The following is a 14267-nucleotide window of genomic DNA, read 5'->3' as shown; positions in this document are numbered from 1 at the left end:
ATTAATGTATACTCACAATCATAAAGGGGAGCTGGATTTTGTCAAAGGCTTTTTCAGCATCTAACAAGATGACCGTGTGATTTTTTTTCACTTACTTTGTTTATATGCTAGATTACACTTACTGATTTTTGTATATTGAACCACCCCAGCATCTCTGGAATGAAGTCTACTTGATCATGGTAGACGATCTTTATGAAATATTTCTAGACTTGGTTTGCAAGTATTTTACTGATTAGTTTTTGCATCTATGTTCATAAGGGAAATTGGTCTGTACCTTTCTTTCTTTGTTGAATCTTTGTGTGTTACCACAAAGTACCACAAGGTAACTGTGGCCTCACAGAATGAACTGGGCAATGTTTCTTCTGTTTTTATTTTATGGAATCATTTGAGGAGTGTTGGCATTAACTCTTCTTTGAAAGTCTGGTAGAATTCTTGCTAAAATCATTTGACTCAGGGCCAGATTTGGAGATTTTTAATTACTGCTTCAATTTCACTAGGGGTTATAGGTCTGCTTAAATTGTTTATTTGATCTTGATTTAACTTCAGCAAGTGCTATTTAGCAAAAACAAAAAACAAAACAAAACAAACAAACAAACAAAAAACCTCTTTATTTTAGATTTCATTTAGATTTTTGATAGAATGTAGTTTTTTAAGTATGTCCTTAGGATTCTCTGCATGTCTGCAGTGGATGTTGTTATGTCCCCTTTTTATTTCTGACTTTGTTAATTTGGGTATTCTCTCTCTCTGACTTTTAGTTACTTTAGATAAAGTTTTGTCAATTGTTTTTTTTTTTTTTTTTTTTTCTGGAAGAACCAACTCTTTGGTTCATTGATTCTTTGTATTGTTCTCTTTGTTTCTATTTTATTAATTCGGGCTCTGAGTTTGATTACTTCTTGCTGTTTGCTGCTTTTGAATGTGATTTCTTCTGTTTATTCTAGAGCTTCCAGGTGTGCTATTAAGTTACTAATATATTTCCAGTTGTTATGTAGGCACTTAGAGCCATGAACTTTCCTTTACCTTGGAGAAAATTCTGTGAGGCTCAGAGGTGAGGTATGAGGTGTGGATGGAATGTTAAATATTTCATTTGTTTTGTAGTGACTGTTAGCGCCAGCATTTTAGTTTTTGTGTAGGTGACTTGTCTATTGGTGAGAACTGGGTATTAAACTCTCCCACTGCCAGTATGTGAAAGTCCATATGTGGTTTAAGCTCTAGTAATGTTTCTTTTACAAATGTAGGTGCACTTGTGTTTCAGGCATAGGTGCTAAGAACTGAAATGTCATCATGGCTGGTCTTTTTCATTTGATGAGTATGAAGTGTCCTTCCCTATCTTTTCTGATTAGGTTTGGTTTGAAGTCTATTTTGTTAAAAATTAAAGTTGGTATAGCAGCTTGTTTCTTAGATCCATTTGCTTTAGAATATCTTTTTCAAAATAGTGTTTAACTTTGATGGTGAGGTATGTTTCTTGGATGCAGCAGAAAGATGGATCCTATTTTCACATCCATTCTGTTACTCTGTGTATTTTTATTGGGCTATTGAGGTCATTGATAATGAGAAATTTCATTGATAAATGGTTGTTGATTCCTGTTGTTTTGTTGTTGTTGTTCTCGTGGTGGTGGTGGTGGTGGTGGTGTGTTTCTTATAGTGGGGAGAATTATGGTTTGTTTGATTTTTTTTAAGATGCTTGTTTTCTGGAGAGAGAGGAAAAAGGTCATGGAGTTGAGTGGGTGAAGTTGAGTGGGTGGAGGAGTTGGGAAAGAGGATACCACAATGAGAATTTACAATATGAAATTTTTTCAATTAAAAAAAATATTTTCCCCCAAAATTAAGTACTTAGGAAAATAACTAGAGAAGTCAAAGACTTTATTATTGTTGTTGTTTATTACAGTTTATTCAATTTGTGTCCTGGCTGTGGCTCCCTCTCTCGTCTTCTCCCAATCCCACCCTCCCTCCCTCTTCTCCTCCTATACCCCTACCCTAGTCCACTGATAGGGGAGGTCCTCCTCCCCTTCTATTTGACCCTAGCCTATCAAGTCTCATCAGGACTGATTGCATTGTCTTCCTCTGTGGACTGGCAAGGCTGCACCCCCCCCCCGGGGAAAGGTGATCAGAGAGCTTGCCATTTAGTTCATGCCAGAGAAAATACCTGCTCCCCTTACTAGGAACCCCACTTGGAGACAGTCTATGGGCTACATCTGAGCCGGGATTTTTTTTAATTTAATTTAATTTTTATTTTTTTATTATTAGTTACATTTTGTTAACTCTGTATCCCAGCTGTATCCCAGCCCCTCATTCCCTCCCAAACTCTCCTTCCCTCCCTCATCTCCTTCCTGCCCCTTTCCAAGTCCACTGCTTGGGGAGGACCTCCTCCCCTTTCATCTGACCCTGTTTTATCAGGTATCTTCAGGACTGGCTGCAAAGTCCTCCTCTGTGGCCTAGCAGGGCTGCTCCTCCCTTGGGGGGTGGGGAGGTCAAAGAGCCTGCCATTGAGTTCCTGTCAGAAATAGTCCTTGTTCCCCTTACTATGGGAAACCAATTGGTTACTGAGCTACCACGGGCTACATCCCAGCAAAGGTTCTAGGTTATATCCATACATGGTCCTTAGTTGAATATCAGTCTCAGAAAAGACCCCTCTGCCAAGATATATTTGGTCCTTGTGGAGCTCCCATCCTTTCCACATCCCCCTTCTTTCATATGATTCCCTGCATTCTGCCAAAGGTTTGGTTATGAGTCTTAGTATCTGCTTTGATACACTGCTAGGTAGAGTCTTTCAGGGGCCCTCTGCGGTAGGCTCCTGTCCTGTTACTTGTTTGATCCTACGTCCAATGCACCTCCCATTTGTTTTTCTACATGAGGATTGATCGTCTTACCCTGGGTCCTCTTTTTTGTTTATCTTCTTTAGGTGTATAGATTTATTATGTTTATCATAGCTTATAGGACTATATGAGTGAGTATATACCATGTGAGTCTTTCTACTTCTGGGATACCTCACTCAGAATGATCTTTTCTAGATTCCACCATTTGCCTGCAAATTTCATGATTTCCTCTTTTTTGATTGCTGAGTAGTATTCCATTGTGTAAAAATACCACAATTTCTGTATCCATTCCTCCCAGGGACATCTGGGTTGTTTCCAGGTTCTGGCTATTACAAATAAAGCTGCTACAAACATGGCTGAGCAAATGTCCTTGTTGTGTACTTGAGCAAATTTTGAGTATATGCCTAGGAGTGGTATAGATAGATCTTGAGGAAGCTCTATTCCCAATTGTCTGAGAAAGCGCCAGATTGACTTCCAAAGTGGTTGTACCAGTTTACATTCCCACCAGCAATGGAGGAGGGTTCCCCTTTCTCCACAACCTCTCCAGCATGTGTTGTCACTTGAGTTATTCATCTTAGTCATTCTGTTGGATGTAAGGTGAAATCTCAGGGTCGTTTTGATTTGCATCTCCCTGATGGCTAAGGATGTTGAACATCTCTTTAAATGTTTCTCTGCCATTCTATATTCCTCTACAGAGAATTCTCTATTTAGCTCTATACACCATTTTTAATTGGATTGATTTATTTATTGCTTTTTAACTTCTTTAGTTCTTTATATATGCTGGATATCAGCCCTCTGTCAGATATAGGGTTTGTGGAGATCCTTTCCCAGTCTGTAGGCTGTTGTTTTGTTCTGATGACAGTGTCTTTTGTTTTACAGAAGCTTTTCTGTTTCATGAGGTCCCATTTATTGATTGTTGCTCTTAGAGCCTGTGCTGTTGGTGTTCTGTTCAGGAAATTGTCTCCTGTGCCAATGAGTTCTAGACGATTCCCCACTTTTTCTTTTAACCGATTTAGAGTATCTGGTTTTATGTTGAGGTCTTTGATCCACTCGGGCTTTAGTTTTGTGCAGGGTGATAAATATGGATCTATTTTCATTTTTCTGCATGTAGACATCCAGTTGGACCAGCACCATTTGTTGAAGGTGCTGTCTTTTTTCCATTGAATGGTTTTGGCTTCTTTGTCAAAAATCAAGTATTCATAGGTGTATAGGTTTATTTTTGGGTCTTCTATTCAGTTCCATTGATCCTCCTTTCTGTTTCTATGCTAATACCATGCAGTTTTTATTACTATTGCTCTGTAGTACAGCTTGAGATCAGGGATGGAGATACCTCCAGATACCTATCTGTTGTTATACAGGATCGTTTTGGAGATTCTGTGTTTTTTGTTTCTCCATATGAAGCTGAGAATCTTTCTTTCAAAGTCTGTAAAGAACTGAGTTGGTATTTTGATGGGAATTGCGTTGAATCTGTAGATTGCTTTTGGAAGGATGGCCATTTTTATTATGTTAATCCTACCAATCCCTGAGCACGGGAGATCTTTCATCTTCTGATATCTTCTTCAATTTCTTTCTTCAGAGACTTAAAGTTTTTTTCAAACAGGTCTTTCACTTGCTTAGTTAGAGTCACCCCAAGGTACTTTATGTTATTAGTGGCTATTGTGAAGAGTGTTGTTTCCCTGATTTCTTTATTGGTCCTTTTGTCTTTGGTATTCAGGAGGGGTTCTGATTTTTTTTTTTTTTTGAGTTAATTTTGTATTCTGCCACTTTGCTGAAGGTGTTTATCAGCTGAAGGAGTTCTCTGGTTGAATTTTTGGGGTCGCTCATGTATACTATCATATCATCTGCGAATAGTGACACTTTGACCTCTTCCTTTCCAATTTGTATCCCCTTGATCTCCTTTAGTTGTCTTATTGCTTTAGCTAGGACTTCAAGTACTATGTTGAAGAGATATGGAGAGAGTGGGCAGCCTTGTCTTGTCCCTGATTTCAGTGGGATTGATTTAAGTTTCTCTCCATTGAGTTTGATGTTGGCTATAGGCTTGCTGTATATATTGCCTTTACTCTGTTTAGGTATGTGCCTTGTATCCCTGATCTCTCCAAGACTTTAAACATGAATAGGTGTTGGACTTGGTCAAATCTGAGCCGGGATTTTAGGTCCTCTTGATGCATTGTCTTTGGTTGGGCTATCATTCTCTTTAGGGCTCCCAGGGCTCAATTTTTATGGCTTTGTTGGTTTCCTTTTGAAGCTCCTGTCCCCTCTGCATCTTTTTCTATCCCTGCCTTCTTTCATAAGATTCCCTGAACTCTGCCCAAAGTTTAACTATGAGTCTCAGCCTCTGCTTCAATACCTCGATCTGTAGAGTCTTTCCGAGACTGTCTGTGGTCTCTTATCCTGTCTCTTATCCTGTTCCCTGTCTTCTGCTTCTAATGTCTATCGTGTTTGTCCTGAATGAGGATTGAGCATCTTCCCTAGGGTCTTTCTTGTTATTTAGCTATATTCACTCATAAGTGGATATTAGCCACATAATACAGGATAAACATACTAAAATCTGTACTCCTGAAGTGACAGACTTTACAACAAAAATTTCAAGATATTGAAGAAAGAAATCACAGAAGATACTAATGATGGAAAACAAAATTTCATATTCCTGGGTAGGTAGAATTAATATTGTAAAAATGTTTATGCTACTAAAGTCAATATTAAACAGATTCAAATTCAAAACTTACCAAAACTCACATCGCATTTCACAGGTATAGGAAAAACAAATATAAGAAGTCATATGGAACCACAAAGAACACTAATAGGCAAAGCAATCCGAAGTAATAAAAATAATGTTTGAAGTATTACAACACCTAACCTCCAATAATAATACATACGGTTATAGTAATAAAGACATTGGTTCTGACATAAAAATAGACCAATGCAACAGAACAAGGACCTAGAAATAAAATGGAGAAACTATGCCCACTTAATTTTTGACAAATGAGGTCTGGTGGTTTGAATGAGAATGACCCATGAGCCCAAATGTTTGAATATGTGGTCTCCAGTTAGTGGAACTGTTTGGGAAAGACTAGAATGTATGGCTTTGTTGGAGAAAGGATGTCACTAGGTGTGGACTTTGAGGTTTCAAAACCCCACACCAGGCCCATGATATCTCTCTCTCTCTCTCTCTCTCTCTCTCTCTCTCTCTCTCTCTCTCTCTCTCTTTCTCTCTCTGCTTATGGATCATGATGTGGCTTTCAGCTATTTCTCCCGTGCCATGTGTACAACCATGCCCCCTGGCATGATGGTAATGACCTAATCCTCTGAAACTGTAAGCAAGACCCCATTTTCTTTTATAAGAGTTGCCTTGGTCATGGTGTTTCTTCAGAGCAATAGAACAGTAAAGACATGGGGCAAATGAATGCCACATGAGGTAAAGCGTCCTCTTTCTCAGGGTGGTCATAAAAAGAGTCTTATATGTCAGGCTCCTGACTTGTTCCCTCTTTTCTCCCTTTTCTGATGTCTATCCTCTTTGCCTTTCTGGATAGGAATTGAGCATTTTAGCAAGAGTCCTCCCTCTTGATTAGTTTCTTTAGGTGTACAGATTTTAGTAGGTTTATCCTATATTATATGTCTATATGAATGAGTATATACTGTGTGTATCTTTCTGCTTCTGGGATAGCTCACTCAGGATGATCCTTTCCAATTCCCACCATTTACCTGCAAATTTCATGATTTCCTTGTTTTTTATTGCTGAGTAATATTCCATTGTGTAGATATACCACAATTTGTGCATCCATTCCTCTGTTGAGGGGCATCTGGGCTGTTTCCAGCTTCTGGCTATTACAAATAAGGCTGCTACAAACATGGTTGAGCAAATGTCCTTATTGTGTACTTGAGACTCTTTTGGAAAGGCTCTGCCCTGCAGACTATCAATGCAGATGCTGAGACTTATAGGTAACCTTTGGGCAGAGTGCAGGGAATCTTAGGAAAGAAGTGTGAAACAGTACGATCTGGAGAGGGCAGGAACTCCACAAGGAGAGCAACAGAACCAAAAAATCTGAGCACAGTGGTCTTTCCTGAGACTGATACTCCAACCAAGGACTATGCATGGAGATAAGCTAAGACCCCTGCACAGATGTAGCCCATGGCAGTTCAGTATCCAAGTGGGTTCCATAGTAATGGGAACAGGGACTGTCTCTGACATGAACTGATTGGCCTGCTCTTTAATTACTCCCCCTGAGTGGGAAGCAGCATTACCAGGCCACAGAAGAAGACACTGCAGCCACTCCTGATGAGACCTAATTGACTAGGATCAGAAGGAAGGAAAAGAAGACCTCCCCTATCAGTGGACTTGGGGAGGGGCATGCATGCAGAGGGTGGAGGAAGGGAGGGATTGGGATGGGAGAAGGGAGGGAACCATAGCGGGGATACAAAGTGAATTAAATGTAATTAATAAAGAATAAAAAAGTTGAAAAAAAAAACAAAAACAAAAAAAAGAGGCTTCTATTAGGATGTGTTACTCAACAGACAAGTCGGAATGAATGGGCGTAAGAGCAACCAAAGAAGCATTCCACAAAGAACCTGCTGGCCCAAACAGTGTTGTCCTCACAACATTTATTGGTCTTACTCGCCTGAGATCTCATAGCAACTACACATTTGCACAGGAGACTGGGAATCATGACACTGTTAAAAATGAGAAAAAAAAAAACTGATTTCATGTTCTTCAATGCTGAGGAACTCAGCTGAATCTAGATATATATTTCTGTGTGAGTCAAAAACTAACGTGAGAAAATTTAGATGCAATGATGATCAGAATGTAACTTGTTTTCCCCATTCCTTTTCTTTGAGATACATATCAAGGGTCCCCCCCTCCTCAGCATTACTGATGGCTCTGTTAGAGGATGCTCAGGGGTGGCCAGAGTCTCCACACACTAAATTGCCGATAGCACCTCCAGTGTTGACAGTGAAACTTGTCTTTGGACATTAGTCAGCGTCTTCTGCAGCTGATAACCACTAGTCTAAAGAGAAAGTATTTTATAGCACTGGTTTTGTCTTCCACCCCTCTTCTCTCCTGTGTTTTGAGATAGAATCTCACCACGTAACTTTAATAAGTAGACCAGGCTTGCCTTGAACTTGTGGACAGTCCTCCTCCTGCCTCTGCTGGCAAGTGGTAGAATCAGAGTTTTGTGCTAATACACTCAGCTGACATTTCTGCTTTTCGATCATGACTTCAAATACTTTGATGGCAGCCAGAAAGATAGACATATGTGCTATATGTCCCTCACATCTTAAGTGATTTCTAAGGATTAATACCATAAACTAATCTCTACCTAATCCTAATTTTGTTAGTAAAGACATCAGAGCAATTATTACTTTGTAAATACTATACGTTGTGAAGTATTATATCATTAGTGACAAACAACATGCATTATTCCTGTCAGTCTAATATTTTGACTTGTTCCAAAAGGGAATTTGCAATCGCCATCTTAGGAAGCACTCACATGCCTCTATGCTTCCTCTCTCTCTCTCCTCAGATCCACATCTTAGTCTTTTCAAACATCATTCCCCTTCGTGCCTCTCGCCCACTCCATGCTCTTTTTACATTAATTCCACCTGTTTATAATTCTTTTTGCTTCTGAAACAACACTCACAGCGTTAAAATCTTCTGTTCTTTGTTATTCAGCACTCTTATGGTTGATCATGCTGCCAGTTCCTTCCTGCAGGTCTGCTGCTTCAGGGTTGGTTGGTTAGTTGGGTTCTTCGTTTTGCCACGTGAGTAGGTCAGCACACATCCACCCACGCAGAGCCACCAGTGACAGAGGACATGCTACTGATGATTGCCCCCAGGATGCACACTAGCCAAAGCCAAACCCCGGACACTGCTCTACTGAGGCTCTCTCCCAACCCTGCTAGACTTGACACTGCGGGTCCTGTTTCCTCTCCTCCTCGCCTGTGGTGGAGCTTGTAAAGCAAGGTTGGCAAGCCTGGGCAGCTGAACCTGCCCAGAGGTGATGAATTTTGTACTTTTATATTTCTGAATGCTTTTAAAAAGAATTATACTGCATGACCTGTACATATTTGGTGAAATTTGGCTCTGGGTATACACACAGTTTTCTCAGAGCATAGCTATGCTTCCCCTCCCCCCTTTCTGGTACATTCCGCCACAGTGGCAGCACTCAGGCTACAGGGCCTATAATCCCTACAGTCCAGCTCTTTACAGACCAACCTCTACCACAAAGACTTGAGTATTTCTTTCCCTCACACAGTGAACCTCCAGCCTGAGGGGATTTCCACACAGATAAAGAAATGTATTTCTGTATGAGGAGGTTACCAGTAAGCTTCCAGGATACCTGTCACCATGTATGTTTGTATTCTGGGGTACACAAAGGGCTACTGACAGTGGCTGGGCTGGACTCCAGCCTAGGGCAGGACCCCCACCTCCCAAAACATCCTGTAAGTACTTGCCCAGGCACACGGAGCCATTATCTTACCACATCTTTTTAACACTAAATTTTTAAATTTACCCATTAAAATGTTTTTTTTTCTTAGATTTAACTCACTTTCTACAAATTTGTATGAAGAAGTTGAAAACAATAAAAAGTGGACAGAAAACCAATTTATCAAGTACAGAAAAGACCACCTGGGCCATATAAATGAATGTCTGAAGGTTATTCAGGAAAAGCTGGTAAGGGACTCTGTATTCTGGACTCTGTAATATACTCGTGTATTTTAACGCCCGTACAGTACAGTGTCTGCCTCTGCTCCAGGATGTTCTTCTCCAGATGTGGGAGACTCCATTTCCCAGAGTATGTTCTTCTTGTACCAAAATAATTTGAAAAAAAATTTCTTTTCAAAGAACCAAAAAAAATTTTTTTAATGCATTCTCAAACCAAACCTACAAATCAATTTTCTGGGGTCCTCCATTTTGAATCTGTGGCTCTAGACAAGTTTTCTAGGTAATACTTGGCCTCATGACAGTTTGAAAGCTTCTGGACAGACAAAAAATTTACCTTGTCTGGAATCTATTAGAAGATGCAAAGTTTTGTTTGTTTCTGTTTTAGAGACAGAATCTTACTATGTAACTCTGGTTGGCAGGGAACTCACCAGGTAACCAGGCTAGCTGGGAGTTCACAGAGACCTGCCTGTCTCTACCTCCAGAGTACTAAGCTCAAAAGTGTAAGCCGCCATGCCTGGCATAGGTCCAAACTTTTCCAGATCATTCCATGAGAAGAAAGTCCAAGTCTTTGGAATGAGGTTGACGAGGCATATGAGACATATACCCATGCCTGGGCTTCTTTCTCCCACTGCGGGAGGCACCACAAGTCCACAGAGATGGTCAGCACAAGGTCATGGTGGTGGCCCGTGGCTGCCCCCCCCCCCCGTGCAGATTGTGCAAACCAGATGTTTTGAGAACTTCATTATTGGGACTGCCAGCAACACAGTGAATAATGTCTCTAGCCTACACCCAAGTTTGCACATGACTGAGTGAGGTGAAGGCCAAGAGCTGGACAGAAAGAGCAGCAGATTCCTGGCTACAAAGTGAGTCTGCTAGTTCTTCAACTACAAAAGTACTCAAATCCCTCTACCAGTAATTAGCAGTAGTAGTGACCCCGGGCAATCATGTGAGAAGAGAGAAACAGACTACCAGGAAACAGACTGAGGAGCCTATATGCCAGCTCCTCCTCCCTGATTCTCTGCGGCAGAGCTCACAGGTCTAAGGCTATTGCTGTGCCTCACTCACACCCTAGGGTCACCCAGTGAGGCTTCCTACTGTACCAATTCCTGAGCTCCATCATAGACCAATTAGGTCAGAACTTTTGGTGTATGACCTAGGGGGTTGAAAAAAACAAAACAAAAAACCCAAACAGCTGGAGCAGAGAGTCACTGTGCTCACTGATCGAGGTCCACATGGCGATGTGAGGCTCTAGGGAACGAGGGTTAGTTCTAACACTTGGGAGCATGTGAAGGAGCCTCAAGCCTATTATCATCACCCTTTGTGAAACTTCTTTAAATATCAGACTAAAATCTCAAACCTTCCAGGCTCTCCAGCAATAGCAGCTCCTCTACATAACATGTAGAGTCACAAGAGTCCAGAAATAACAAAGCCAAACAAAGGAATTAACTCTCACACTTTGGAGCACAGTTTGAGACATACAATGTTCATGTTTTCTGTGGGGAAAACAGCACTTTCTCTAAGCTGAGGAAGAAATCCACTCTGCTGTTCTTTTCTAGAGTTCTCTCACATGATCTCTCTCTCTCTCTCCCTCTAGGAAAAGTCTGAGAATAAAATGGAAGAAAAAGTGCTGAAGCTTTCAAACAACTTGGAGAATTATATTAACTACCAGAAGCAGGAAGCAGAACGCAACAAAATGAAAATCATAGAGAATAAACTGTCCAAGAAAATAATCCAAATGGAAAAGCAGATCTGGGATGAATTAGAGAAAATGCAAAATGACTATCAATCAGGTAAGCATAAGATACCTGACCCTCCCTCCCTTCCCTCTCTTTCCCTTCCTTCCCCTCCTGTCCCGTCCCAGTTTCTATTTTCTTTTTGTTTCATTAATTTATTTTTATTAATTACAGTTTATTCACTTTGTATCCTAGCTGCAGCCCTTCCCTTGTCCCTTCCCACTCCCATTCTCTATCCCTCATCTCCTCCCATGCTCCTCCACAAGTCCATTGATAGGGGAGGTCTTCCTCTGCTTCCATCTGACCCTAGCAATGAAAGCTTCTACCCAGCAGCATATTAAAGCAGATGCTGAGACTCAAACTTTGGGAAGAGTTCAGGAAATCTTATGAAAGAAGGGGGAGATAGAAAAACCTGGAGGGGACAGGAGCTCCACAAGGAGAGCAACAGAATCAAAAAATCTGGGCACAGGGCTCTTTTCTGAGACTGATACTCCAACCAAAGGCCATGCATGGAGATAACCTAGAACCCCTGCACAGGTAGCTATGGCAGCTCAGTATCCAAGTAGATTCCCTAGTAATTGGAACAGGGACTGTCTCTGATATGAACTCAGTGGCTGGCTCTATGATCACGTCCCCCTGAGGGGGGAGCAGCCTTACCAGGCCACAGAGGAAGCAATGGAGCCAGTCCTGATGAGATACAGTTTCTATTTTCAGCCAGTCTTGTCAGTAGTGACATCATTGTGCAGTTTATCTGGCTTTCCTAAACCTCAACAGGAGGTCGGCACAACACTGAAAGGTACATGAGTGAGTAGACGCTCTTCATTTCCACTTGGCCATCTCACATGCATGCCATTGCTGTGAGAAGGTTTACTTTCTAAGATCTTTGGACCATAGAACTGTGAAATGGCAAGTTCTTAGGCCCACAAAGAACTGACTTGTGCCTCTATTATGAACGTGTGAGACTTAAGTCAAATGCCCTTCTCATTGAACTGCAGGTAATGATCCTAGACAGATGTCAGACTGCCAACTTGACCTTTAGAAGTAAGGAAGAGATGAATTAGCAGAGTCCTTGTAATGACTGCTTTTCTTCTTAAGAGGCTAAAGGCAGCAATGTCAAGCTGAGCTGACTTCAAAGAGGATTGATTTGAAAGGCTCGCCTCATCTGTCAAAGAGAAGGAGAAGGAATTGGGGCTGTGGAGCAGCCATCTGCCTCAAGTCACAATTCTGAGGAACACAGATTCTTTTATTAGAGAAAGTTCTCATTCAGGTTGTGTCCTCCAAGTCTTACAAAAATACATGTGTAAATTCCACAAAATTTTGGCCCCACAGAGCAGCACTGGAGGTGCCTCCTTTCATCTAGTGGCATATAAGTACAGTGTGCTTCCTAGAAGAACCCTCCCAATCCTGCCTCCTACCACCTAGTTAAAACAGTGAATTATGTAAATTACGTGGCTAAGAGTCATATCTCAAACTCAACTGACTCTTCTGAAAAGGGACCCTCTTCCTGTTTCATTTTCAGAGATTTAATTAGACTCATTGTTGCTTAGGAAGAGTTTAAAAAATTCTTCAATCTTTGTCTTTATTTTACTAAGTGGGGATTCTAGTAAAGAGAGACTACAAATGAGTGTTTTACTCTGCTATGCTTTTAATAAAAAGATCTTGAGAAGCAACTGTGGAAGCCTTCAGGGAGTAGGAGCTGAGCTTGCAGCCTGACAGGCCTTTGGTGATGAAGGGCCACATGAGTAAGACAGACAGGAAGCATGGGAAGGAAGAAGGCAGCAGGCAGACATCGTTAGCTCCTTCAAGCGGGTTACTTATGGTGGGAGGTGGGTAACAAGGATATTTTTTTAACCCAGAAATCTTTCCCAAAGCCTATAGAGAGAAAAACTATTTTAAAGTTCTGAGACAATATTTCATTCGCCAGTATGCTCACAGAGAGGGGAAAGAAAGCACTGTTCACAATAAAGCCAGATTCCAGTGAAGCCACCATGAGCTAATTCATCTGTTTATTTTTAGATTTGCCTTAATAGAATAGAATGTGCTTTGAATTAACACTAATCAGTTATGAAAGGAGTGCTGAAGGAAAAGTTGAGGGGTGGGAGGAAATCCAATGCATTGTATTAGTGTAACATTCTCTTTTCCTCCTTTAGGATTTCAGTCGATCCACGACTCCCTCAGTTCTCTCCAACAAATACAAAAAACAAAAATGGATTTAGAGAAACACAAAGTACAGAAAACTCTAAAGAAATTACAGCGTAAAATAGTAGAACTCCAAGAAGTATAACTTTAAAGTCACTTTTCTCCCACCAGCTGGTAGAATGGTTTATTGGGAAACGTTGTAAAGAAGAAAATTAACATCTTTAGGATGCTGACTACTTCTGGTATTTTCTATCACCTATCACCTCTTAAAATCAATGTACCAGGAAAAAAACACAATAAATCAAATAGCTTTATGATGCCTTTAATTTATTAATTAAAAATTTAAAAATTCTTTATACACATTCTTCGTTATATGTTTAATTTGCCCACAAATAGGGAAAGAGTAATCTGCATCGTGCACCCAGATGAATAAAGTAAGTCCAGGTATATAGCAGACCAGTGAGGAACTGGAGACTACTGAGTCTGTCTGAAAATAACCGCCACCACGTGGTTACAATTCATTATTGTAACATGAATTTCGTTCGTTATTGCAAAACATTTTCTCCTTTTCAAAAAAAAATCCGTTTTTAGCATTAGCATTTGGGATCAAAATAGCTTATAGATTTGTGATGAAAATATTTCACTACCTCTAAGGGAAACACGCATCTGTGGAACATATATGTCAGAGGGCTTAATTCACAACTTCTGACCCAGAAAATCCTCTTTTCTAACAATACCCATGTCTGTAGAAAGTCTACCTTATGCATATTTACAATGTATTGTCATGTACTCAATATGTGTCAGAATTTAAGTACTAACCCCGGCAAAATAAAATGATGTACTAGCTTCCAGTAAAAATACTTTACAATATTTGGCCTAGATGCTAAATTCAGAAGTGCCTCAAAAATATTGGTTTCCTAC

The 14267-nt window shown here is 40.5% G+C and overlaps 1 protein-coding gene across 1 annotated transcript in view; it reads left to right on the top strand.

Moving 5' to 3' along the window:
• The window catches only part of Fam81b (family with sequence similarity 81 member B), a 54839-nt gene extending 41183 nt beyond the window's left edge, over window positions 1–13656 (top strand). The window contains exons 8-10 of the mRNA XM_060383383.1: window positions 9348–9483; window positions 11069–11264; window positions 13358–13656. Coding sequence (XP_060239366.1) covers window positions 9348–9483; window positions 11069–11264; window positions 13358–13491 — 466 coding nt within the window. The 3' untranslated portion in view covers window positions 13492–13656. The remainder of the gene's footprint in view (window positions 1–9347; window positions 9484–11068; window positions 11265–13357) is intronic.
• The last annotated feature ends 611 nt before the right edge of the window (window positions 13657–14267 follow it).

The sequence above is a fragment of the Meriones unguiculatus genome, chromosome 5, assembly GCF_030254825.1.
Source record: "Meriones unguiculatus strain TT.TT164.6M chromosome 5, Bangor_MerUng_6.1, whole genome shotgun sequence".
Lineage (NCBI taxonomy): Eukaryota > Metazoa > Chordata > Mammalia > Rodentia > Muridae > Meriones > Meriones unguiculatus.
This window is presented reverse-complemented; position numbering and strand designations above follow the sequence as displayed.